The sequence below is a fragment of the Vulpes lagopus genome, chromosome 24 (genome assembly GCF_018345385.1).
Source record: "Vulpes lagopus strain Blue_001 chromosome 24, ASM1834538v1, whole genome shotgun sequence".
In the NCBI taxonomy this organism is placed as follows: Eukaryota; Metazoa; Chordata; class Mammalia; order Carnivora; family Canidae; genus Vulpes; species Vulpes lagopus.
Genome location: NC_054847.1, coordinates 45,637,916 through 45,663,619, shown reverse-complemented (window position 1 = coordinate 45,663,619; position 25,704 = coordinate 45,637,916). Strand labels below are relative to the sequence as shown.

The 25,704-nt window shown below is 37.9% G+C and overlaps 1 protein-coding gene across 2 annotated transcripts; it reads right to left on the bottom strand.

Moving 5' to 3' along the window:
- Positions 1-1,946: 1,946 nt before the first annotated feature.
- Positions 1,947-24,938, bottom strand: SERPINB11 (serpin family B member 11). Of its 2 annotated transcripts, XM_041739815.1 has the most exons (8): positions 24,824-24,936; positions 19,857-20,041; positions 18,351-18,410; positions 17,034-17,162; positions 14,558-14,675; positions 5,916-6,058; positions 5,064-5,219; positions 1,947-2,863 (listed from the first exon to the last, which is right to left on the bottom strand). In XM_041739815.1, exons 1-8 carry the CDS (start codon positions 24,927-24,929, stop codon positions 2,444-2,446), a joined length of 1,317 nt encoding a protein of 438 aa, XP_041595749.1. In that variant the 5' UTR covers positions 24,930-24,936; the 3' UTR covers positions 1,947-2,443. The 2 variants fall into 2 exon arrangements, with proteins under 2 accessions (XP_041595749.1, XP_041595750.1); XM_041739816.1 differs by lacking the exon at positions 19,857-20,041 and having other exon boundaries at positions 24,824-24,938.
- Positions 24,939-25,704: the final 766 nt, after the last annotated feature.

Genomic DNA, 25,704 nt, shown 5'->3' with positions numbered 1-25,704 from the left:
TCTTGGCTATTGTGAATAATGCTGCAATGAACATCGGAGTGCAGCTATCTCTTGCATATACTGATTTTCACTATATATGTACCCAGAAATGGGATTGCTGAATCATACAGTAGTCCTATTTTTAACTTTCTGAGGAATCTCTCTACTGTGGCCAGTAATGGTTAAACCAATTCACCCTCCCACCAACAGTGCATAAGGGTTCCTTTTTTTTTTTTTTTTTTTTTTTAATTTTTATTTATTTATGATAGTCACAGAGAGAGAGAGAGAGAGAGAGAGAGAGAGAGAGAGAGGCAGAGACACAGGCGGAGGGAGAAGCAGGCTCCATGCACCGGGAGCCTGATGTGGGATTCGATCCTGGGTCTCCAGGATCGCGCCCTGGGCCAAAGGCAGGCGCCAAACCACTGCGCCACCCAGGGATCCCCGAGTTCCTTTTTATTTATATCCTTGCCAACACTTGTTCTCTCTTTCCTTTTGGACATCACCATCCTAACAATGTGAGGTGATACCTCATTGTGGTTTTGATTTGCATTTCCCTGATGATTAGTGATGTCGAGCATCTCCTCATATACCTGTTGGCCACGTGGATGTCTTCTTTGCAGAAATGTCTATTCAGGTCCTTTGTCCATTTTTTTTTTTTTTTACTGAGATATAACTGACACATAACATTAGCTCTTTGAAGAGTGAAAATAGCTGTGTTCTCCCCATCCCAGCCCAGGTGCCCTAAAAAGCTCTTGGCTCCATCCACTAAGAGGCTCCAGATCCTGATTCCAGCATCAATCCAGCTCTGCTTCTCAGGAGCTGATTTAGTCACTGAATCCTCCTTTCCTAGCCCAGCACCTACATAGTGCTTCTGAAGGCCCCTCTGTGAGAAGCATGCCCTGCTGTGACTCTAATGATGACCATCAGCTCAATTCCCATCCCTCCAAGAGGACTTTGGGGTTCTAGGACAGCAGCCTGGGAGTGGGCACTCATTCTGAGTCTTTTTAACAGATGGAGGCCAGCCCAAGTGAGTGCCATGTGGCTCTGCGATGGTCATGCCCAAAGTGCTCAGTCTACGTGGTACCTCTCTGCTCTTGCGCAGCACGTCAGGTTCATGTCAAAGGACCCAGCATTCACTGGACCAGTACTATTCATTGTCTCTTCACGATGTTTAAAGTGAGAAGTAGATGCCAAGATACTCTTATTTTCCCCCACCCATCACTGTTGCCTCAAGTCTCTTCACTGTACTACACTTAACCCACTGTGCCCAGGGACTACCAGGTAATTCTGTGAAGCAGGCCGAGGTGGCTTCTTGGCTTTCTGCCATGTGACAAGTGGGCTTATAAAGGATCAGTAGGGTAGCAGGTACAGCAAGACAGCTTCTTTATAACATCTCTATTATTAAAAGTAAAGTCAGCCCCATCTTTCAGTGCCCTGATGGGAAAGGAAAACAATCACAGCTGACACCACTGTCAATAGTAAAAGAGGGTGTCCCAGCACCTCAGGAGGAAGCTGTGGCTGATTTTGGACTGTCTCTTCTAAGACAGAGTTAGGAAAGGGATAATTGAGGGGCCCCTCTGCTTTGCTCACATCTCTGAGAAAGTCTGGAAGGAAGCATTTACCAAGAGGGCACTGAGAAGGCAGTAAATGTATGACAACCATTATTATCTGATTATCACCTCATGTTATCTTGAAAAGAAAATAAGGAGGATTTCTTTTTAAGAATTAGCTTTTTAAAAAGAATTTAAATAAAAATCTTTTTAAATAGAACTCTTATTGATTTGCTTTTTGCTATTTCTGAACTTTTATTCATTGCATTATTGGGGAAAAAAAAGAGAGAGGAAGGAAGGGAGAGAGGGATGCAAAAAGAAAAATCTGTTTTTCAATTTATGGCTGAAAACACCTGCCCAATAATTCCATGAAAATGTTCACTTAATTAGACCTCTCCTTATTCAGTCTCTTTTCGTAAGTCATTTAACTGCTGTGGTACATTAAAAATCTTTAAAGAAGTGAAAGCAATTTATGTATTTATTACAGTGAATACAGAATTTTGAACTAAAATTCATGATGTTGTACATGCAAGGAAAATTATATTTAAAAATCGAACCAAAGTTGAAGCCCTCAAATTGCTTTTCTGAAGGTAGATTCCTCTTGGTCAAGAGATCATAGAGACGTACAAGTCAAACAAATCTAACCCTTTAAATTTAGTCTCCATGACTTGATTGTCACCCAGATATCCTTTACATGAGGTCCCAAAGATAACAGAACCAGAGAAGCTTTTTCATAAATGTACCTTCTTCCATGATTTCCATAATCTTAAGGTCCACCAATTCAAGGTCTAATTTGAGAGAGATCCTAGCCCCATTTTGCAGATGAGCAGAGTGAGGTACAGAGGTGTGTGAGGGATGAACTGCTGTTAGTCATGAGTTTGTCCCTGCCCCTCCTCTGTGACTCTGAGCCTTGCTCAAGCCTGCTTGTTTAAGGGAGAGGCAAGCTTGCCACAGAAAAGGATTGTGTTGGTATGGCTGAGTCTTATGAAGAAAAGGAAGGGGTGATTCGCCAGGAACCGAGCCCGGATGGGGAGTCTTTTCACAACAAAGCTGTCCCCAGTGGCTGCTGCCGCCTCTGTGCCCTCTTCATTGACATCCACATATGACTGGTGGATGACCTTTGATAAATACAGGCCATCAACTGGTGATATTCCAGAAAGATCAGCTGTGATCTCATTGAAGACATCTGTCATGCCCAGGGAATTTAGCAGGGACTTTAGCTCATACTTGATTTCAAGTTTGAATCTGGGAATGTGGACTTCAACTTCCCTTTCCACCATGTTAGCAGAGCTGGTCCACTCGTTAAATGTCTTCGTGTTCAGCTCCTTCTCTATCTACAAGGCAAAACACAGATGAGCCCATAGGAGCCAAACGTGTATAAAATGATGTTGGTTTTATAATTCCTTGTGTGAATGATTCAATGTATTGCTTTCTTTTCTACTTTGAAACGCACTGAAGTCCTCTCTGAAAAAAAAAAAAGGAAAAAGAATCTTGCACTTAGCCACATCTTCCCTGTTCTATCGTCTACCTTTTATCCATGTTTCATAAGTCAACGCCTCAAATGTGTATCCTATAGTCCACTGCCTTAACTCCCTGTAGGCTTCACCTACATCCCTTTCTTGCCTCTGGAGCCCTTGTGTCTCCTGGATGAATTCACCATTTCTTCTCTCGGTTCTCAAACCAGAAACTGTGAATCATACCCCCCATCATGAACTCGCTTCTCCTTTGGCTGTTGTAACGCTCAGCATCTCTTCATTTCATTCTGCTTCATTTTTCTCTCCTTTGCCCCCTACTGTCTCCACTCCACTACCCCTGAAGCTCAGCTCTACACACTCTTCCTGCCTCCACCTAGCCATGCAGCCTCACAACCCGGTTTCTCGCCCTCCACCCAGTGCCACAATTATGTGTAAGCTCTCCCCTTGGGCATTTGAAACCCTCCAGCCAGCCCTCTGGCAGGCCAAATCCCATCATTCAACTATAAAAGCTGAAAACTTTTTGTCACCTTCACTCCATCCTGACAATATACAATCAGACATAAAGTAAAGGTGGTTTTTCTTCATAACTATCTTTTCCTTTTGCCTCTCTCTACCCTAATCCAAGTTACCATGACTTTGTGATGCAAATCTGTTTCACAATCTCATATGTCTCAGGCATTTGCATGAGCTCTTCGCTCTGGTTAGAACAATGGGGCACCCTCATTCCACCTATTCAACTTCTACTCCTCCAGTGTGTGACATCAAGATTATGAGGAACTTTCTTTAATCCCCTCATTCTCTACTCTCTCTACTGCCACAGGACTTTTTGCTGTGCATTATGGTATTTACTATATATTTATAACTCTGTGCTGGAACCACATGTTTGTCTGTGTTTCAGAACCCACTAGAATTCTCAGCATAGAGTAAACATGTTTGGTATATGAATGAATAAACGAACAAATGAATGTATCACAAAAACTGCTCCTAAAATGCTATCTCTGCTTCCAAATATCTTCCCATGGCAGCCCACCACAGGCACCCACTAGAATTCTCAGCATAGAGTAAACATGTTTGGTATATGAATGAATAAATGAACAAATGAATGTATCACAAAAACTGCTCCTAAAATGCTATCTCTGCTTCCAAATATCTTCCCACGGCAGCCCACCACAGGCACCCAGGGGTCCAAGGCCCTCTGAATTGGCCACAGCAGTATCCCACCTGTTCTCATGGCCACAGCCATGCCTCTCTTCCTAGAGGTCCAAATGCATACATCCCAACCCAGGTGTTCCAAGAAGCCTTCCCTATCCCCCACCCAACTGTGCCACCTCAAACAGGCACTCCCTGACTTAGAAACCTCTGACTGTGGCCATCTCATCCGTGGGCAAGGGCAGCTTCCTCAAGATCCCAGAAGCACAGCTGGTCTCTTAAGAAACTGTTTCTCCTTCCTGCAGAGCATGGGAAGTCCTAGCAAGGCCAGGGAGGAAGTGCAGTCGCTCCATATTAGTGGCTTGCCTGCTTCTCTGCTGGGCAGCCTTGGCTGCAACCAGAAAGAGGGTGTTAGACCCAAACTCCTGCCACCCTCATGACCTGTCCTCAATGGCTGTGGCACTCATTTTCTCCCACAAAACCAGAATGGTAATAAGGATGGTTAGCTCATGAAAGCATTTATATAAAATGCTGGAAAAACTCAATGGGAGGAAGATGGCTTAAGAAGATTTCTGTGGACTAAGACTCTAACGAGCATTACAAGCTCATTACCACAGAAACATGCTTCCCAAATGTCAAGTAAACCGTAGATGTGGTATTAGTACAGGATGGTACTTTTGCCTCCTTGTGCCCTCTTTTATTTAAGAACGGATTATTCCCCCAAAATACACTGTCCTGAAGGCAGGGACCAGAGTCCCTAATCCCCTCTCATAGCTCCTGGGCTAATAAATACCACTGAACCTAGAGTGTGACTGAATTAGGAACTGAGCACATCAGCATCATGGGGTACACATAGTTGGGAAGAGCGGGTACAAGCACAAATGCTTTCTCATGTGTTAGTATTCTTTACCTGTTCTAGACTGGCTGTGCCTGCTGGAAGCAGAATAATCATGCTTAGTTTGTTGTTAACATAGGGCAGCTCAAGAACTTGCATCTGCGGCTCCTTTATGAAGGCTAATTTATATGTTCCAGTTTGATACATCATTTCCACAATTATGCTTTTACCCTATTTAAAAACAAAGGTTATAATTAGGTAGACTAGTTCTATATGTGCATGTACATGTATGTACACTGATTTTTTTGCCTAACATGCAGTTCTGCGTTAACACTAAAGGCATGGATAGAATATAAACAAGTGCCCCCATATTAATTTTCTCTGTGAAGGTTATTTTTTTTATTTTAAAATAAGTCACTGTTAAAGCCTGACTAGTTCAAATAATACATATCATCACCTATACATAAAATACATATGTATAGTAATAAATATAATAATAATGTTTCACCAAAACAAAGCCAACATTACCATTTAAAATGATTTATGTGGAAAAATGACATCATGGGATCATTTTCCTTTTTAATCCAATTGGAGACTGTCTAGAAGAAAAATAGTATAGTTTTGTTGTGCTGAGAAAACAGCCTACAGCATGTGTGGAAAGCATGCATGGATAGGGGAAGAGTGAGGAGAGAACAGGCTCTCTTCTCTGCCACGGTGGCCCCAATGCTCAAAGGCTCCAGTTAGGTGCCCTATGAGAAAGGTTACTGTCACCTCACGAGGAAAAATGAAAATAAAATTCAGAGAGAACACAATTACAGAAACCTATGGAAACCTAGACCAGTATTTTCACTAAAACTTTCTAAATCATCCTTTAATAATTATTGCATTCTTCAGAATCTATCATCAGTCTGAAAACAAAATACTTACCTCATTTAGCTGAAAAGGCATTTTAACTGTCTCTCTTTCCTGAAACTTATTTTGCCATTGTCCTTTGAAATATATGGCATTCACCAGGACCATTACACAAGAAGGGTCAATTGTTCCCTTTCCAAAGAGGTTTGTGACTTTTCCTTATAAATACAAACAAACAACAACAACAAAAAACAGTTAATGTATTTGGATTTGAACTTGGGTTTATTGATTACAGAGAGTTGAAAAGTTACTAGAAATTTGGAACCATTTCTTTTTTATTATTTTTTTATTTTTTATTTTTATTTTTTATTTTTTTGGAACCATTTCTTTTTTAAGACTAGTTATAAATTTGAGATGCCAGTAGAACTGCTTTATTTCCTGGCCATTGAGGCTGTCCTTGTCAAATGAAGTTTATGTCCAAGAATTGAATGCTTTGTTATTTCTAATCAGAAGATGGCATCCAATATACTAAGTAGTTAGTATAGTAGCTAATGACCAACTTGTCTTATACCTAGTTATATCCAATGCTTTCCTATACATTACTGCTTATTTTTTTAATTTTAATAGTTTCTTATGGCTTCCTTTTAATATTTATCAAGCTTTATACTTTCCAGCATCTCACTACATCCAAATATTTTAAGCATTCAAAAGATTGATTCATTCTTACAATGTACTAGCAATTAGTGTATCACAAGTATATACCAAGACTTAAAGTAAATACACATTTGATAATCAGAATTTATAAAAATATACAAGGTGTATCTTACTTTGTAAATATACCAATTAGATTGAACACCAAACCCTCTTGGTGCACTCTGGTGCACTGCAATTTATAAAACCTTTTTGGAACATAATGTATCAATAGGAAACATAGGGATATCTGGAACATCAGACTCTAAACTTAAATCTTTTCACTACTGTTCTAAGTAAATTAACAGATCTGAAAAAATTGTAGACCTTTCCAAGCATTTTCTAACATAATACAAAGAATTGAATAAATACATATTTCAATCTAGTCACCTATTACTAAACTTGAATAACATCCATCAGTCTGTCATCAATAAAATACTGTTGAGAGTTCATAACTGGTAAATGAAATAATAAGATACAAATATGTTAGAAATGTGGTCTTCAGGCTCAAAGAAGTATTTATTTTATATTACTGACATGCTCTTCATAAATGCAATTAGCCCTAATTTAATACTCTGATATTATTTCATCCTAATTTTATTTCTCAATGAATCAAGGAATAAGACTGTCTACATTCATGAACCTCAGAAACTACTGGTACAATGAGTTGATGGCACAAGTACCCAGAGAGAGATTATTTCAACATGGGAATTTGTATATCTCTGGTGGGACAGATGTACTCTAAGGACAAAAAAGAACTGTAAAAAATATCTTAAGCTACTGTTATATTTTATTAGTATTGTTATTTTGAGGTCGTGTTTATGTTGGATGATGTGATTTTGCAATAATATTGGTGACACTGGAATCTGGGATTTTTGACACAAGATAAAAGAAAAATAGGTATGGGGGGGTGTTAGGTAAAACTCGTATGAGTCTTAATTTTAACTGGTCATACCAGTGAGAAATTAAGCTGGATTTAATCTGAAAAAAGTATTCACTGAGAAGGCCGATAAAGAATCAAGCTGGTATCAATGAGTACTCCTGTACTCAGATTACAGTCTCTAAGTTTCATGTATCATTAAAATGATCCAGGATTCCCTCAAGAAGCATGAAATTCTAGGTCAGGAGTAGGACATGAGCTTGGAACATCTGGTCAAATTGGGAAGCAAGGAAGATATCAAATTCTTCCAAGGGCAGTGTCAAAAGGACTTTTGACTCCAATTTATATTCCCATAACTAAAAGGGGACAGTAAATTGAGATATCTCAAAATATTTAAATTTATGAATTCATAATGATACTTTTAAAAGAAAACTCATTGGCTGGGGCCACTGGGTGGTGCGGTTGGTTGAGCAACTGACTCTTGGTTTCAGCTTAGATAGTGCTCTCAGGGTCATGAGAACAAGTTCTGCATCAGACTCTACGCTCAGTGCAGAGTCTGCTTAAGACTCTCTCTCCTTCTCCCTCTGCAACAACCTCCACCTGCCACTAGCTCATTCTCAAATAAATAAATCTTAAAAAAATAAAACTTGCTAACTAGAAAGAAAAAAATTGGTTTTGGAACTGATATTGAAGAGAAAGAATCTAGCTTTTTTATAGTTTTTCTAATATTAATTTCATTGTACTTAGAACAACCACTATATGAGAAATTTCTCATGTAGAAATATTCCAGCTTATAAAGAAAGAATGCAAATATTGGAATACTGTAACTTTAAAATCCCTAATGAAATAATGGATGTAAGCAATTATCATCAAAGGCCACTAACATAAAAAAAAAGGAGGGGAGGCATCCAGACATTCTTTCTTTCCTGATGGAAACACAACACCTCCAATGAAGAATATCTGTCAAAAGTAACAAACAAACAAGCAAAAATCACCAGAATCTTATCAAGTTTCTAAGTCTAACTGCCAATTTATGAAAAATATAAAAACAGAGAACATTATTAAATGACATTTCAAGGGGTAGTCATCATCATCTAGACTATGAGAAAATGCAGGAAAGTATTTGTTTCCTTCAACAAATTTTCTATAAGAAAAAAAGAAAAGGAAATAACTAAAAGCTCAAAAGAGAAATTATTAAAGTATAAAAACAAATGTAAAGAGATATCTTTGATAGTGCAGTTTATAACAGACCAATATCCCTGGCAAGAACTATAAGGAAAGCTGAATTTTTTTTTTTAATTCTACATTGGGTTGTTTCTGAAGCAACTGCTAAACATAAGCAATGGAGAGGTGAAAATCTGAACAGAAAGTGACTAAAAGAGACAGAGAAGCTGAGTAAAACTGTCAACATCATAAAAGGGTTGGAAAGACCAAACACAAAGTTCAAAGAAGCAAGCAACCAACACTGAAAGGCTAAAGATCCCAGCGATTGGGAGAAACATGGACACATGAGCTCAACAGAGAGTTCTGAACAATTTTTCCCTCAAGGTATAACAAAGTTTCAAAAGTTGCCCCAAGCTAGATAAGGAGAAGAGAGTGAAAACTAGGAATTTAAAAACTACTCTTGGTCTCTCAGTGCTAAAGAAAATATAACTAAAGTTCAGTATCTGACAAGGTGGTATAGGTGTTTCATAATAAAGAAAGAACCAATCCACTGAGAAGATATGGCAATTTAATATCTATGCATCTAATAACACAGCTTCAAAATATGCACAGCAAAACTGGACATGACTAAAAGGAGGAAGAGAAAGATCCACAATCATAGTGGAAGATTTTAATGCAGCTTTCTCAGTAAATGATTAAAAAAAGTGGATAAAAATAAGCAAGGATATGCAAACATAGACATCAAAATTAACAAAATTGGCCTGATAAAATTAAACATCTCACCCAATGTCTAAAGAATATACATCTTTAAGTGCACATAAAAATTTTATCAAAATCAAAACATTTGTTTTACTGTAAAAAAAGTCTCAATAAATTTCAAATAATTGAACGATTATATTCTTTGGTTATAACAGAACTAAAACTCAATAACTAAAAAACAACTAGAAAATAGCCAAATTTTTGGAAATAAATAGAACATTTTTAAATACCCATGATTCAGAGAAGAACTCTCAGTGAAAATTAGAAAATATTTTGAACTAAATTATAATGAAAATAAAACAAATGGAAAATTATGAGATGGATTTAAATTGACACCTAGAAGCAAAGCCACTGTCTTAAATGCATACACTAAAAAAAGATCTGAAAATCAATTGTTCATCTCAAGAAACTCAAAAAAGACTAGCAATACCAACATAGTAAAAAGGAAATAAATGATAATCATAAATATTAATGTAATAAAAAATCTTTATTAGAGAAAATACAAGTTGATTTTTTGAAAAGACTAAAAAACTACAAATCCGTAAGTCTAATTAAGAAAAAAGAAAAATTAAAAAAAAGAAAAATGTACAATTTAGATTTCCAGAAATAAAATGACAATACTATATATCCATAAGACATTAAGAAGATAATACTAGGCTATTATGAGGAAGTTTATGCTAATACATTTGAAAATTCAGATAAAATGGGCATATTCCTTGCAAAAACAGAAGAAAACAGAAAATAGAAATAGGCCTCTATTTATTAAAGAAATCAAATCTCTAATTAAAATTTTCCCACATAGAAAACACCATGCACAGAGGGCTCACAAGTGTGTTCTTCCAAATATTTAAAGAAGACAAATGCACACTAACCTTACATAAACTCTCTTTTGGAAATCAGAAAAAGAGGAGAAACATTTACCAACTAGTTTCATAAAGTGAGTATAACTTTGATACCTGAACTGACAAAAATAATTCCATAAATAAAAAACTAAGGTCAAATCCTTTCATGAGCATTGGTGCAAAATCTTTAAGAAAAATATTAAGAAATCAAATCTAGAGATAATAAAGTATAAAGCAAAAAGTATAATATACCATGACAAGTTTGGTTTATTCTAGGACTAAAAGTTTGGTTTGGCATTAAAAATCATTTAATGTAATTCACTAAATTAGTATAATAAAGAAGAAAAATCATACCTCAATAGATACAGAAAAGGCTTTGAAATACAATATGGTTAGTCATTTGTGTCAAAAATTCTTAACAAATAAGAAGTAGAAAGAAACCTTAATCTGAAAAAAATGTATTCATAAAAATACCTGCAACAAACATTATACCTAAATATATATTATCAAAACCATTTGGAAACAAGCTAGAAGTCCAGAAACAAGACAACATAAGGACACCCTAGTATCAATACTTCTATTCAACTGCAGTCACTAGCCAATAAGAAAAGAAAAGAAGCAAGAAAGGTTGAAGAGGAAATGACTGTATTTATAGAAAATCTAAAATAATAAACTAGAATTAAGAGAATTCAGCAATATTAACATATGAAAGCCAATTATTTATTTCTACATGAACAACAAATAAAATTTAAAATAATTGGTACTAGGTAAAATTCCATGAACATTTCAAATATCTGAAAACCATTTATCAAAAGACATGCAAAACATTAACATGGAGATACACAAAATGTTATTGAAAAAAATTAAAGAGGACCTAAACAGAGATAAACTCATGGAAATGGATTGGAAGCTAAATATTATAAAGATGCTGGTTCTCTCCAAGTCTGTAGATCAATATATATCATTCCAACTAAAATTTCAACCAGTACATTTAACAAAAATTGACAAGTTGATTTTAAAATGTGTATGGATTTATCACTTATGGTGATATCATATGTGATATCATATATTTTGCCTTTCTCAGTCTAACTTTTTTCACTCAGCATTAATACCCTCTGGGTCCTCCACGTTGTCACAAATGGCATGGTCTCTTCCTTTTTTATAGCTGCATAAAACAACAACAAATGAATAAACAAAGAGCAGAATCAGACCTACAAATGCTGAGAACAAACTGATGGTTGCCAGAGGAGAGACAGGCTGAGGGCTGGGCAAAATGGGTGAAGAAGAAAGGGAGATAGAGGCTTCCAGTTATGGAATGAATGTAAGTCAAGGGAATAAAAAACACAGCATAAAGAATATAGTCAATGGTATTTTCATAGCTATGTATTGGAACAGATGGTAGCTATAACTATGGTGAACATAGCATAATGTATAAACTAGAGTCATTATGTTGTAAACTTGCAACTAATGTAACAATGTGTGCCAACTTACTTATATATAAATAAATAAACAAAATATATATGGAATGCAAAAACTCGGGTAAAGTCAAGGCAGCCCCAGAAGAGGATCAACATTGGACTTAACACTTCCAGCTATCAAAACATACTGCAAAGCCACTATAATGGTGGTATTTTCATGAGAATAAATAGACAAATGAAGCACACTGAACCCAGAAACAGATTCACACATATGTGGTCATCTGATTTATGATAAAGTTTACATTGTAGTGTAGTGGTGAAAGGATCATCTTCCCAATAAATAGTGCTATGTCAACTAGATGTCCATGTGGAGTGGAATGAATTTTTTAATGAATCTTGACTAGAGTGAAACATAGTTTCTAGTAGATAATTATAAAAATATTTTCATGAGCTAGGAGTGCACAAAAGATTTATTTAAAAGTATGCCAAGGTACTGATGATAAAGGAAAATATTGATAAATTTTACTTCTTTCTTTCAAATTAAGAACTTCTATTCATCAAAGGCACCATTAGGAGGAAATACAAAATGGTAGAAATTACTTGCAGCACATATATTCAGTATATGCAAAGAACTCCTAAAAATGTATAAGAAAAAATCAGGGTGCCTGGGTGGCTCAGGTGATTAAGCCTCTGCCTTTGGCTCAGGTCATGAGCTCTGGGTCTAGGGATCCAATCCCCCATCGGGCTTTCTGCTTTAGCAGGGAGTCTGCTTCTCTCTCTTTCTCCTTTTACCCCTCCTCATCATTCTCCCTCTCTTAAATAAATAAGATCCTTTTTTAAAAATGTGTAAGAGAAAAACATACAAACCATCCTTACATATGAGCAAAAGATTCAAATAGGCACTTTATAAAGGAAGATATGAAGTATATGAAAAATGTCCAATGTCTTCATTCATAAAGGAAATGCAAATTAAAATTAAACAAGCTACGGGACGCCTGGGTGGCTCAGTGGTTGGGCACCTGCCTTTGACTCAGGTCATGATCCTGGGATCTGGGATCAAGTCCCGCATCAGGCTCCCTGCAAGGAGCCTGCTTCTCCCTCTGCCTGTGTCTCTGCCTCGCTCTCTCGGTCTATGTCTCTCATGAATAAATAAATAAATCTTTAAAAAATAAAATTAAATTAAGTTAAACTAACTACAATGACTACAGTTAATAGGACTTAACAGGTGTTGGCAAAGTTGAGGAATAAATAAAACTCTCATTAATTGCTTGGGCAAGTACATTAGCAAGCCACTTTTGAAAACATATTTACCAAAATGGTATATATATACCTTGTATTATCAGCAATTCCATTTCAAGGTATCCATCCAACAAAATCACATACAATATATGTACCAAAAGATATATATCATAATGCTTATAGCAGCACACTATTCATAATAGACCCAAACTAAAAATGTCCCAAGCATTCATTAAGACTCAGTAGACTGGATTAACATATTTAGGTATTTTAAGAGAACAAAACTGACATCAATGAATATGAGCAGATCATGCCATCCTGTAGTCACATGAATGAATCTCACAAACAAAAAACCTAAAAAACCCTAAATATATACTTTATGATTCCAATTACATGAAATTTTTTTTTTACATGAAATTTTTAAATAGCCAGAACTAATATATAATAAAAGAAGTCAGAGAAGTCTTAATGTTTGGGAATAGGGTGGGTTAGTTTCTGGGAGGAGACACAAAAGTGGCCTTGGAGTGTGCCCTTCTCAGTAACTGATGTTTTATTTCTCTGACCTGGTAGAGGTGGAAGGAGGTTACCTGAGGGCATTCACTCTTGTAACAATTTCTGCTTTGTGATAATTCATCAAACAGCAATTATGAACGTTTCCATAAGTACATGTATTTTAATAAAAAAAGTTTACTTTAAAAATCAAGATGTGGGTCCTGGGTGGTTCCACTGGTTAAGCATCTGCCTTGGGCTCAGGCCATGATCTCAGAGTCCTGGGATCGAGCCCCACATCGGGCTTCCTGCTCATCATTGAGTCTATTCTTTTTTTTTTTTTTTTTCATTGAGTCTATTCTCATTCTCTCTCCGTCCCTCCTTTCCCCTTGTGCTCGCTCTCTCTCTCTCTCTCATTTGCATGTGCTCTCTCTCAAATAAATAATAAAATCTTTTTAAAAATTAAAAAAATACAAAATAAAAAAAAATCAAGATGTAAGAGACATACTGACCAACTGCAAAGTATAAATATTATTTGGGTCCTGATTCAAACAGAAGAGACAATTGGGGAAATAGAAAAACTCACTATTTGTTAATATTAAATGATTATTTTTAATTTTCTCTATGTAATAATCGTGTGGTGGCATTTTCTTTTAAATAACTAATATTTTTGAGAGGAAACAACCTGACAAAAAAAGATGGTACCTGGGATTTGTTCTGGAAGAGGTAGTGGGCGAAGGGCGAGGTATAGCTATAAGATTGGCTTTGGGTAATAAATCCTGCAGCTGAGTGAGGGGTCAGAAAAGATTCATTATATTATTCTATTTGTTTTTCTTTAAATCTTAACTAGATGTTTTAAAATAATAAAATGAATACATCTTTAAAATTAAATATTTAACCTGCTTTAAAGAAATATTTGACAATTAGAAGGTTTATTTTAAAATCGTGAAAGGTAGATTTAAATTTCATTAAATTTAATGCAGAATGTACAACACTTCTAGAAAATAGAAAGAGCATTCTTCTCATTCTCAGAGTCACTTGGCTTAGCTCCCAATCAGGACAAATGACTGTAAAGGACATTTACAAATATTCCAAAATACTCCCCCATTTCCTCCATTCTGGACCTGCCTATGTTGGGTCCTGAACTTCACCCAGCTTCCTTGTCAGCACTGACTCAGGGAGCTTATCAAAACAGTGTGAATGAGGTTGGGAGACACATGTGGGACTTACTCTTACCATTAGTTTTACTTTCAACCCAAGCATTAATAGTTTTCCGGGTTTCTTCTGGAGACTGTTCAAAATCAACAGTTTGCGGCATAGCTTGATACAGTTTCTCAGAACAAGTTAAATATTGCTGTAAAAGAAAGAATAATCACACAAAAATAGTGTAAGGGAAGCAAAAGCTTACAGCTCTCTGTGTTCTAAAATCTACAACAGAGATAAAAGCAGCTCATGTATATATGTCTGGAAGGAAGCAGAAACCATATGTACTTATTCATAATAAAACAAATGGATTTAAATAAAGCTTTCCAAAAGGAATGTTCAGAAATTCTGGTTGCTTCTTCCATCTTATCACTGGCATTCTTCATTCTAAAATGCTCAAAGCAAAATGGCAAGTGGCAGTTCACTCTCACTACTCTGTCCTCTCGAAGCAGACCAATGGGAGTTACTGCCCTATGTTCTAGATTGGAAAACTGAGATCTAGAGTGATTACCTGAGTAAGGATCAGAGTGATTACATTTTGCTTGTTTAAGGTCTAACAGAGAGTTAGGTCTTCCCACAGTGTGTGTGTGTGTGTGTGTGTGTGTGTGTGTGTGTGTGTGTGTATCAACCTCCCCAAAAGCCACTAGAGATAAAATGATAATAATATTCTCTGTTGTACGTAATTGACATTTTTTCAACTTTATATAAAATGTGAACAAAAATATCTTAAAGAACTATTTTATTCACCTATACCATCCAAAGAAAAATAGTGTGCAAATCTAGTATAAAGAACCTAGCCCTCCTTTTTAAAAATTTTTTTAAAGCCTAGCCCTCCTTTTAACCAAGTTCCCAAATCCCCCTCCCCCCATATGATATTCTGGACTTATCACTGATATTCACCCATGGTCCTTAATTCCTAGATATGGCAACTTTCCACTGCCTCACTGCCAAGGCAGCAGCCAAATTTACACGGACACAAATGAAACTACCTGCCATTCCATTCTTGAGACCTTGGGGACATACCTCCTATAGTCTAGCAGGACCCAGAGCTCCACCATGAACTGATTAGGATGATATAAGACTTAGAACTATGGCAGGTATGAAAGTGGCTGCCTGGAGTTTGGCTTGCCATTTGTTTAACTGGGTTCTCTTGGCCCTAAATCCAGTATAGAATAAAAAGAAAGCTTGATAACAGCAAACTCGGAGCCTGTTGTCCTCAGCTGGTCCAACTGTGGTGGAACATGCTGAAGTGACTGCCCTTAGCCCATGAGATGAAAGTTTTTCCAGAGAGAATCCTGGAATAATAATATTTCATGCATGCAACAGATCATGACAATCCTCATGATACTAATGAGGAGCTTCATGCTTCAGGAATAGATATGATCATCATTATTCCAAATCCACACTTCTCTGTTATTTATACCCAGATCACTGTTTTGGGGAGGCAGAGGGGTGAGAGGAGTGTTCTAATTTCAGGCACCATCACTATCCATCCCTACCACTTCAGCAGCAGGTACACCATAAAATATTCCCTCTATGCTTTTAGGACAGTAGAAGGAAATACCTCCAAAATACCTATAGTTTAGGATGGGCTACCCCAAGCTGCAAAAATTCTGACAATCAACTATAAGACACAGAATGTGCTACCAGACCAGAGAACATGAGACATTCAGGACTCCATCCTGCTCCCCTTCAGCTCAGATGTAAATAAAACAGGTCAAATAAAAATTATGTCACTCCAGCTAGCATTCCACCTCAATCGTAGCAGGATGACACAGCAATTAAAACAGGATGATGGATTTGGTCAACGGTCAGATTCATGCTTTGCCATTTAATTATCTCTGTAACCTTTGTCAACTGGACTTTTCAGAATCTGCCTCACAACTCTAGAATGGTAATTTTGTACTTATATATATATGTGACAGTTAATGTGATAATACCTGTAATGCATTAAGTACAGTGAACACCATACAGTAAGCACTCAATAAAACTGTATATTACAATACTGTTGGGAAATGTTATAGTGTTAGAATCTTGGAAGCTAGAAAGAACTTAAGTCTAATGCTCTCATTTTAAACATAAAAGTGACCTGTGCAAAGTCATATGTCTAACAGGGAATAGAATTCAGATCTCTTGGCTCCCAGTCCAGTGCACTCTCCACTGATTCTTGCTACCCTGCCATCAAGGACCTTTGAAAAAGGGACAGGAGATGTAACTCATTTTTCTTCTGATCCACAAGAGAATTCTTAACTACTTTGTTTTGTGCTTCATCCATGACCTTGCTTCTTGGACAACTTCGGTGGTTTTTACAGAAATAAAATTTTTATGTGATATTTCACAGCTTTAAATGGGAGTTTGGCAAAACCATTTCACTGAAACTCTAAGTCAGCTCAAATTTAATCTCTTAAAGATGAATTTCATGTAGCTCTTCTCATTCTTCACTTATTTTTTGGTCTGGAATTTAGAGGATGCCAAGAGAGCTGTGGGCCAGCATTCCATATGAACATACCTGATGGAACACCATTGCCTTTGTCCCGTAGAGTCTGTTGGCCATGCTGAGGGTATAGTTAGAGTCTGGCTGGTTGATTTGAGAGAATAAGACTCCAAACTCTGAGTGAATCCTTCCAGCTTGGCTGCACTGAAGCATCAGTAAACAAAGAATGGAGTATTAAGTTGCTTGATTTCTTGCCATCAGAGGGTTATAAATAGTGTGAAAACATAAGGAGAGAGCAAGGTGATTGCCTCTGAATAAAAGAGTAGAGAATACTAACAAACAAGGAGTAGGAGAGTTTAAAGCATGTTCCTTCTCTAGATTTCCTCTAGCACACTAATCTCAACACTCTGTGACCTTACGCCCACAGATTGTGTGCAGAACTGTAAGCTATTGCAAAACACACAAGTGCTTGCTGGCCCAAATAGGTTAGTCCAGAAGCACAAGTTTTCATAAAGAGATCGCAGTGGGGTCTTCAGGATGATGATCCAAGTTATATTGCTGTCCCTGTACCTATCGAATCATCTCTTCTCTATCACACTACTTTCAATGTCTCAGTTTTCTATGAAACCATGTAACCAGACACTTCAGCATTTCAGTGACCTGAACTCACTCACCCATCTGACCCTCATGGGAGCAATTTTGTTAGACCTACAGTTTTGATGCAACTGAACTCAAGGACATTATAGGGGTAGGCCTACATTTCCTAAAGCAAAGTTTCCCAAATTACGAGCTTTCATTTCCTCACAACAAGCAGGGTTCTGTGAAGCAACTATTCTGTGAACCTATATGCATTTATGTGTTTTCTCAATCAATCATGATCAAACACACAACCGTCTTCATGTGCGAATTCTATGTAATTTTCATGTCAGAAGGAATTCTCCTACTAGAAAAGAGCAGGGACCATGGTCCCAGGCAACATGGGCTGGACAGCCTCAGGCCCTGTTTTCCTGGGGGTCTAATTACAGGCAGACATCAGGGTCCTTTCTTAGTGCACCCACTGACAAAAATCTACCACTTTTTGATGAGGCTGGCAGACTCAATCCCATATTGAGATTTATGGCACAGTCCATAAAAGAACATAAAGTTTGAGCAAGGATGATAATAAATCATATGATAAAATCTGGGGGACTTGATCATTGTTACCATCATTATTATCACTGTTAACTCTATAGGCCATAGTGATTATCAGGAAGACCAAAGGAGCAGACCAAGCGAGACACTGCTAGCTCCCTTAAGGACTAAAGAGAGGCTCTGCTCCTTAACCCCTGCACTATAATTTCTTGGTGCTCTTCTGTTAGAACATTTGACAGCTCAGCAATAATATTATCATACCTTAGCTGAGTCCTTGAACTCTGGTTTTAGTGACTGTGTTATATGGTTAAAGTGAAGTACCTAGGAAAGAAAAAGAGGGATTGACTGGCATCAAAAGCAACAGAGTCTATAAAAGTGAATATTTACAAGCATCTCTTTTTCCATTTCAGATAAAGACCAAAAACAGCTAACATTAAGTGATGTCATATTCTAAGTACTGAACTAAGCCTTCATGTATCTTACTGAACTCTCAACAGCTTTACAAGTGGATACTATTATCCTTGTTTCATGCTAGAGAAACTGAGCACAAGAGAGATATTCCTCCACCACCCTCTGTCAATCTCCAGGGACAGAGCTCTTATCACAGGCTCTTCTGCTCCCTCCTACCATCCTCAGGCCGCTCACTAGGACAGTGCCCATCCAGGGTCAAGTAAAACGTTACATGGTGTCCCTATACAATACCTATTTTGAGAGAAAGAAAATCATGAAAGTGCATTAAAATATGGATTAAAGAAATAAAGGGCAAATGACAGTACGATATGTAAGTATCCTAGGGCTGTGAAGCGATAATTCATCTAACTTTCCACAGCAATTAAAAATACAACCCCTAGCTCTGGGAAACGAACTAGGGGTGGTGGAAGGGGAGGAGGGCGGGGGGTGGGGGTGAATGGGTGACGGGCACTGAGGGGGGCACTTGACGGGATGAGCACTGGGTGTTATTCTGTATGTTGGCAAATTGAACACCAATAAAAAATAAATTTATTATAAAAAAAATACATATAATGGAACAATCACTATACATCTGCCTGTGTGACCTGAAAACTTACCCCTTTTCTCCTAGTCTCTCTGTTTCCCCATCTGTAAAATAAGGATAACAACCCCTACCTGCCACACAGGACTCTTAGGAACTTCAAATGTACTGATGAATAATTTTTAAAACTTGAGGGCTTTTAAAGTATCATTAAGTTTTTTGTTGTTTTGGGTTTTTTTTGGGGGGGGGGGTTAAAGATTTTATTTATTTATTTATTCATGACAGACACAGAGAGAGAGAGGCAGAGACACAGGCAGAGGGAGAAGCAGGCTCCATGCAAAGAGCCCTATGCGGGACTCAAACCCGGGAATCCGGGACCACTCCCTGAGCCAAAGGCAGGCGCTCAACCGCTGAGCCACTCAGGCGTCCCCATTAAGTTTTAGTGCAGTTTACAATTCCAGAGGACAAGAATAGTACCACACATGTGTTCTCTGTAATATTTAAATCACTGGAAAAATAAACTCTAACGTACACTGCAGAAATGTAGGTGTGAGAGCACTGATGGCAAGGAAGAGACGGTGTTGCATGTATTAGGATATTTGTATTATAATTATTACATTATTTATGCCATTATTCATTTTAAAGAAATATGATTTTCCCAGATGTTTCTTCTTTCACAAGATGGAAGAATTTCTAGAGATGTGACTATTTGGCTGACCCAGAGGGGTGCACGGATGACCTCTAGGCCATGAGGAAATCTTCACTGTGTTCCATACCTTTTCCATCTGCTCTGCACTGTTTCCTCTGGCACCAAGGAGGACCATACTTAGAGCATAGAGCAGGCTCAGTGGTGAAAAGAAGATGTTATCTCCTACGTTGTTACTGTTCAGTTCTTTGAACACATCAAGGCAAAATTCAGTGTTTGCTGTGCTGAGAGTATCCATTTTATGCCCAACACTACCTGAGAACAGATTGGGGGAAAGATCTCAGAATATCACTTGGAAGTACAGATAATCTACAGAGTTCAGTTACTACATTTCATGAATATAAGAGTCTGGGCACACTGTTTCATGAAAAATTACATATTCATAGTTTTTGAGAGATCTGTAAATGCTGGAGGCGGGAATTCACAGTAGTTGCAAATTCTAATGAATGGAAGATCTTATTCCTTTCGACCCGTAATTCAAAGCTGTCTCAGTGCCATTTGTGTACATTTAAAATTGTTCTGCAGTGAACAATGAGAAGGAATTGGGTCTTTGTGCACTCATTGACTATGCTGTTAGACCTCCCTCGTCCTGGAATTTGTACAGAAAAATTCTTGAGCTACACAAGTTCAGCCAAATGAGATGCTGCCCCACTAGGCTGCCCATCTTCATGGCCTCACAGGAGAAGAACACTTTTCTCTTTGCGGATACCTTCAAATTCTCCCCAGATGGCACAGTAAAAAACTGATTGCCTGCTGTTCAGCCCTTTCCCTTCCCTTCCCTTCTGTGCTAAGACGACACAGATCTCATGAAGCAGCTTTCACTTAGGCATGTACTTCAGAGAAGGTTTCATGCTCCCCCGGCCCCAGGAGCAAGCCTTGATTGGCTTAAGTCAATTGAGGTAATTGTCTATCCCTTATGAGTGACTAATTAGGTACAGATTTTAAGTTATAAGTTCTGAGGATCTAATGTACAGCACGCTGACTAAAGTTAAAAATATGGAAATGATGTACAGTTCAAAGTTGCTGAGAGTAGCTCTTAAGCATTGTCTCTCTCTCTCTCTCTCTCTCTCTCTCACACACACACACACACACACACACACACACACACACACACAAAGTTAACTATATGGGGTGATGGATATGATCTTGGGAAACATTCCACACTGTTTATGTGTATGATATCATCACATTGTACCCTTTGAATATATATTTGTCGATTATTCCTCAATCAAGTTTTGGGGAAATAAGTAGAATTTTAAGGATTGGAAGGTGCCATGATTTTTGCCAGTAAGTACAAAAAGTCTGCAGGACTTCTAGAAGAGGCCTTCCTTTGATAAAAGACTCTCAGGCCAGCCCTCTTCTTCCTCTCAGGGTTGTTGTGTCTTCATGTTACTACTATCACAACAGCTATTGTGTGACCATGTGTGATGTGCCAGCCCAAGAGGCTAAGTCAGATGTCAGAGAGGAAAGGTGGACAGAACCAGAGTCTTTGTTGACACACAACTTAGTAGACAGATTAACCTACCCCCAAATCTGTCCTACCTTGGGATTTCTTGTCATGTAAGAGGAGGTTTCCTTATATTTTAACTCACTTTAGTTGAGTCTTTTGTTACTTGCACCTAAAGGCATCCTAACTTACTTTAGGGATTTCTTTATACACCCTTGTTTGCCAGGAACTGATTATCCACCTAACTCACATTCACACATTTCTAGCACAGCTACATCTTTTCCCTCATTTAGTCCCCCAGCAATCTGAAGTACTTCATTCTTCTTCCTCTCGTCTTCTAGATTACAGCTATGCACTCTTGTAAAATCCAAGTCTAGACCTATATTCTCCAGGCTATTATGACAGACAGCCAGTCTATTATCTCTGCCTGGGGAATATTTATTTCAGTTACTAACTTGCCTTGTTTTCAGCCAGGACATATCTGATCTGAGCTTGCTAGAAGTGTGTTCTCTGGGGTGTGACTCTGTTGGTTACTGATTTAGGCATTAGTGTCACACCTCTCACTAAAATAGAATGCTTTGTGCCTGCAGAGCCAAACAAAGCCAAGCCTAGGGTGAAGGAAGGCCTCAGATCTGGGGTGGTGAGGAAAGTGCACAGCTCAGCATTTCTCAGGCAACAAGAGACTGAAAGGAAACGTGTTACTTGTGAACTTTCAAAATAATGACCTACCAAATTTATATGGCAAAAATGGTGATGACACATCCCTGTAATTGAAACTGGTTGTCCTAAAATAATCATTAAGGACTAGATGCTACCTATTCTAATCATCAGACCACCCAGCATAATATAATAGAGCCTAAGAGTTATATTATAACAAGCCTGGACTGTATTTTTCTTTTCTCTCTGACAGTTTTTTTAAAGGTATAATACAAAGGTTTTGCTAATCTTATTTAATGAGAATACTAACATGTGCCTTTAAGAGGACACTGTTCTTCAATTTTAATACAGCTCTCTGTAACAGCTCTAATAATAACAACATCCTTGAAAGCTCTTTAGTTATTTTAATAATGGTTTCAATTTTGGTTCAATAATAAAGCATGTCCAAGCCATACGCTCTTCATGCTGATTCTAATGGAGTTAGCTAATGGAGTCAGGTTCTAGAATGCAATTTCAGACTTCAGACTTATAAGTACATGTAAATTTATTCTTCTTAAAACTATGTCACATTGTCATTATAAAAAGCCTGCCTGCATGTCAGAGTTCCAGTAGCCCTACAGTTTTGGGGGCACCTAGGAAAAGAATGTGAAATATACTGGCCATCTATGTGAGCACTGCACTTTTATATTAATGTTTGTTTCTTTTCTGTTTTTTAACCATAAGCATAGAGGACTGAGTCACCACACCCTCAGTTCTTGGCACAGTGATCACTGGGCCACAATTCTCTTCTTTGCTTATTGACTTCAACCCAATTCATTTCCTTTCTCTTCCACCCCCATACACAACACTTACAATTTGTTTAAAGTGTATTCTTTTATTTACATGAGTCCTTAAAAATATTTGTTTCCTTATTTTATGCATTTTTCATTTTCATAAATGAGCTTACACTGAATTTTTTTTCACTGAGTACTACATTTTTAAGACTCATCCATGTTACTTGGGAAACATTATGTTACTTGTAAGAACTGTGTTTTCATGCCTTCACATTTTTCCTATCCATTCCCCAGTGACAGACACCCATATGGCCTCCTCTACACACCATCAGCAACAGAGCTATGATGAGCATCCTCACACGCACACACACACACACACACACACCCTTACACACCTGTGTGATATTTCTCTGTAAAGGAAATGACTGAATCACAGGGTTCGTGTATGTGCCAAGCACTGCATACATTATTCAGAGTTTAAGTCCTACAGGATGGGTCATATTACCCAAGTTTTCCAGAGATAGCAGTGAGGGTTTGGGAATTCACATATTGTAAGTGGTGGAGTCATAATTCGAACACAGGTCCATCTGTTCTGAAACCCATGATCTTCCCACTTGCCACTGGATTCTACTCAGATAAGCTTTTATTTGAGGTAAAATGGCTTTATTTTTATGGCATTACCATTATTATCCCTATAAGAATAGCATCTTACTAGAAAAATTAAGAAATTTTGTTCAATATACAAGGCATTAATAGGCTTATGCTAATAATTACTGGTTATTAAATATAGTATTATTTCTCACTTCACAGTAAGATCTAGCTCTTCATGCATTTAATTCACAGAACCAAGAAGAAAAGCTTTCGGTTTAGATTTTTCTCAAAAATCATTGGGAATATATACTTAGAATTAATGCATGAACTTTGGTATTTGGCACGGTTATTTGCAAGACAGAGTTTTCACTATCATTAACTTAGCTCTTCAGAGCCCTACTTTCATCATTCACTTTCCAAAATTCCACCCCTCTGGCTGTGTCCATGTTATTCTGGTGTTCAACGGATTTTATGCAGCAACCTTAATTGACCATTTCCTCTACATCTGAGTAGTTGTCTCTGTGAGACACTGAGACACAAATATGTGGATGAATTTACAGATTCTTATACACTGAATATGTTAATCTTCCTCCCTAGACTTAGCGCTCCTTGAGGGCAGGGAAAACCTAACCGTGAAATCATCCATGTCTTGCACAATCACCCAACAATGGATGTGTATTAGATAAATCAGCAGTATAAATATTTTACAATTTCCATTCTAATTAATATTATGCAGTCAGTTTCAGAAAAGAGGATCCCATGAAGACAGAAGTCCCAAGACACTCAGAATCCTACTGCAGGTGCACAGGCCCCAGAGAAAGCCCCACCTAGGAAGTGAGAGGAAGCTGAAGTGCCCCCAGGAGTAGAAGGACTTTGAAGTGAGCTCCCAGAGAAGGAAGGAATTGCAGAAAAAATTTTAGTGCACCTTCCTGTCTGTTTTTAGATGGAGAAAAATCCCTCGTAAGCAAAAGGAATATGCCATCTGGAAGCTGTCATGGGAGAAAAATAGGAAAAAGATGTCCAAAGCTGCAGCCCTTCTAGTTTAAGAAGGATTTCTGGAAAAAAGAAAGCAGTCAGGAAATGTGAGGAAGAAACATGTCTTAAAGGGGATACCGTCACTAAAGTTTTGCGAGAGGACAGAACACAGTAGGCATTCTTCCCAACACGTCAGGTCATTCATAGGCCACTCCAGTGCAGTTCAGATCTTCTAGGGAACTAAGAAACGGCTCATCCTGCAGAGACCAGAATCATGTGTAACTCTGATCTGAATAAGTTTATTAGTAAGGAGAAAATATCAACAGAGATCTATTTTGCTAAACCAATCAGAGGTTTGAAATTAAGTCAGCCTGCCTCAAGGATTTTAAAAATGTATATCCTCACTGTGAATGTATTAACAAGTATGTATTCATCGAGAGATCAGCAAAAGTCACACTCAATCAAAGAATAATCTTCACCCTCATTTAGCTCATTACACACCTGTCCAACTGCCATATTCTACTGCTCTTATCTTGCTCCTCTCGGACAATAAGCACAGCTGAAATAACGAAGTACAGAAATACTTCTCTTTACCTTTGTTGCCTTCCAGGTTGAAGTGGACAATCTGGCAGGTGAGATGGGAGCTGTGTCCCTGGGAGAGGAAATTTAAAGCCTTCACTTTTTGCCCCTCCCTTTCCATTGTGTCCTTAGTGATTCAGCTTTACATCCGCCTGGCAGAAAGGACAGCCCTGAGAAGGAAGTCCCTCTAAAGGCTACCCAGAGCCTGCCACTGTGCATCCAGGAGACTCCCAGAATGGCCAGTGCTTTCTGGAGAAGTGCCTAGTTCTTAACCTCCTTATGCCCTGCTAATGAGGAAACATCTGCCAGTCTAATCTCTATTTAAGAAAATAAGCTCTCTTTCTAAAAAGAGTAACTGGGGCACGTTCAAGTTGGCAGTGCCACATTCAAAATTCCAAAGATTTCTGTTTCAGTATGCATGGTACACAGTTATCCAAAAAGAAAGATCCCAGCAGTGACAGAAAGATTCTAGCCATGATGGATGCTTCCTTGCCTGAAGCCCAATCATCCCGATTGGGAAGATTTCCCGAGCTCTCCTGCACGGAGTATATGTTTTTGTGTGGAGCTTCTCCTGGCAGGTAATTCCTATCCCATAAAAAGGACTTAACAATGAGCTCAAGCAGAATTTTTTCTGTGGTTTCAGTTTAAAAGCTTGGTAAGAGCAACAAGCCATCCTTACCTAAAGTGAGTTCAGAGGTATGATTCAGCCCCATGCAAGAAAGATTATAGATTAGGGGTAGAGATCAAAGCTGAAGACAAAAATTGTTTGGGCTATGCAGTAGCCAGAATCAGCACTATGAGACAAGCCTAGCTTCCCAGAGGCTATTCTTACCCATGTAATACACAGCCCAGCCTCCTCAGGAGGACACCATTGCCCAAACTTACTATGATGCCAG

Bases quoted from the DNA above. Each gene is read 5' to 3' on its own strand.
- SERPINB11 (XM_041739815.1), bottom strand. From the start codon at position 24,929: ATGGAAAGGGAGGGGCAAAAAGTGAAGGCTTTAAATTTCCTCTCCCAG. The intron at 20,042-24,823 runs GTAAAGAGAAGT...ATCTGTTCTCAG, and splicing joins CAACCTGGAAGGCAACAAAG to GTAGTGTTGGGCATAAAATG. The intron at 2,864-5,063 runs GTAAAGAATACT...TTTGCCTTGTAG, and splicing joins GCACAGCCAGTCTAGAACAG to ATAGAGAAGGAGCTGAACAC.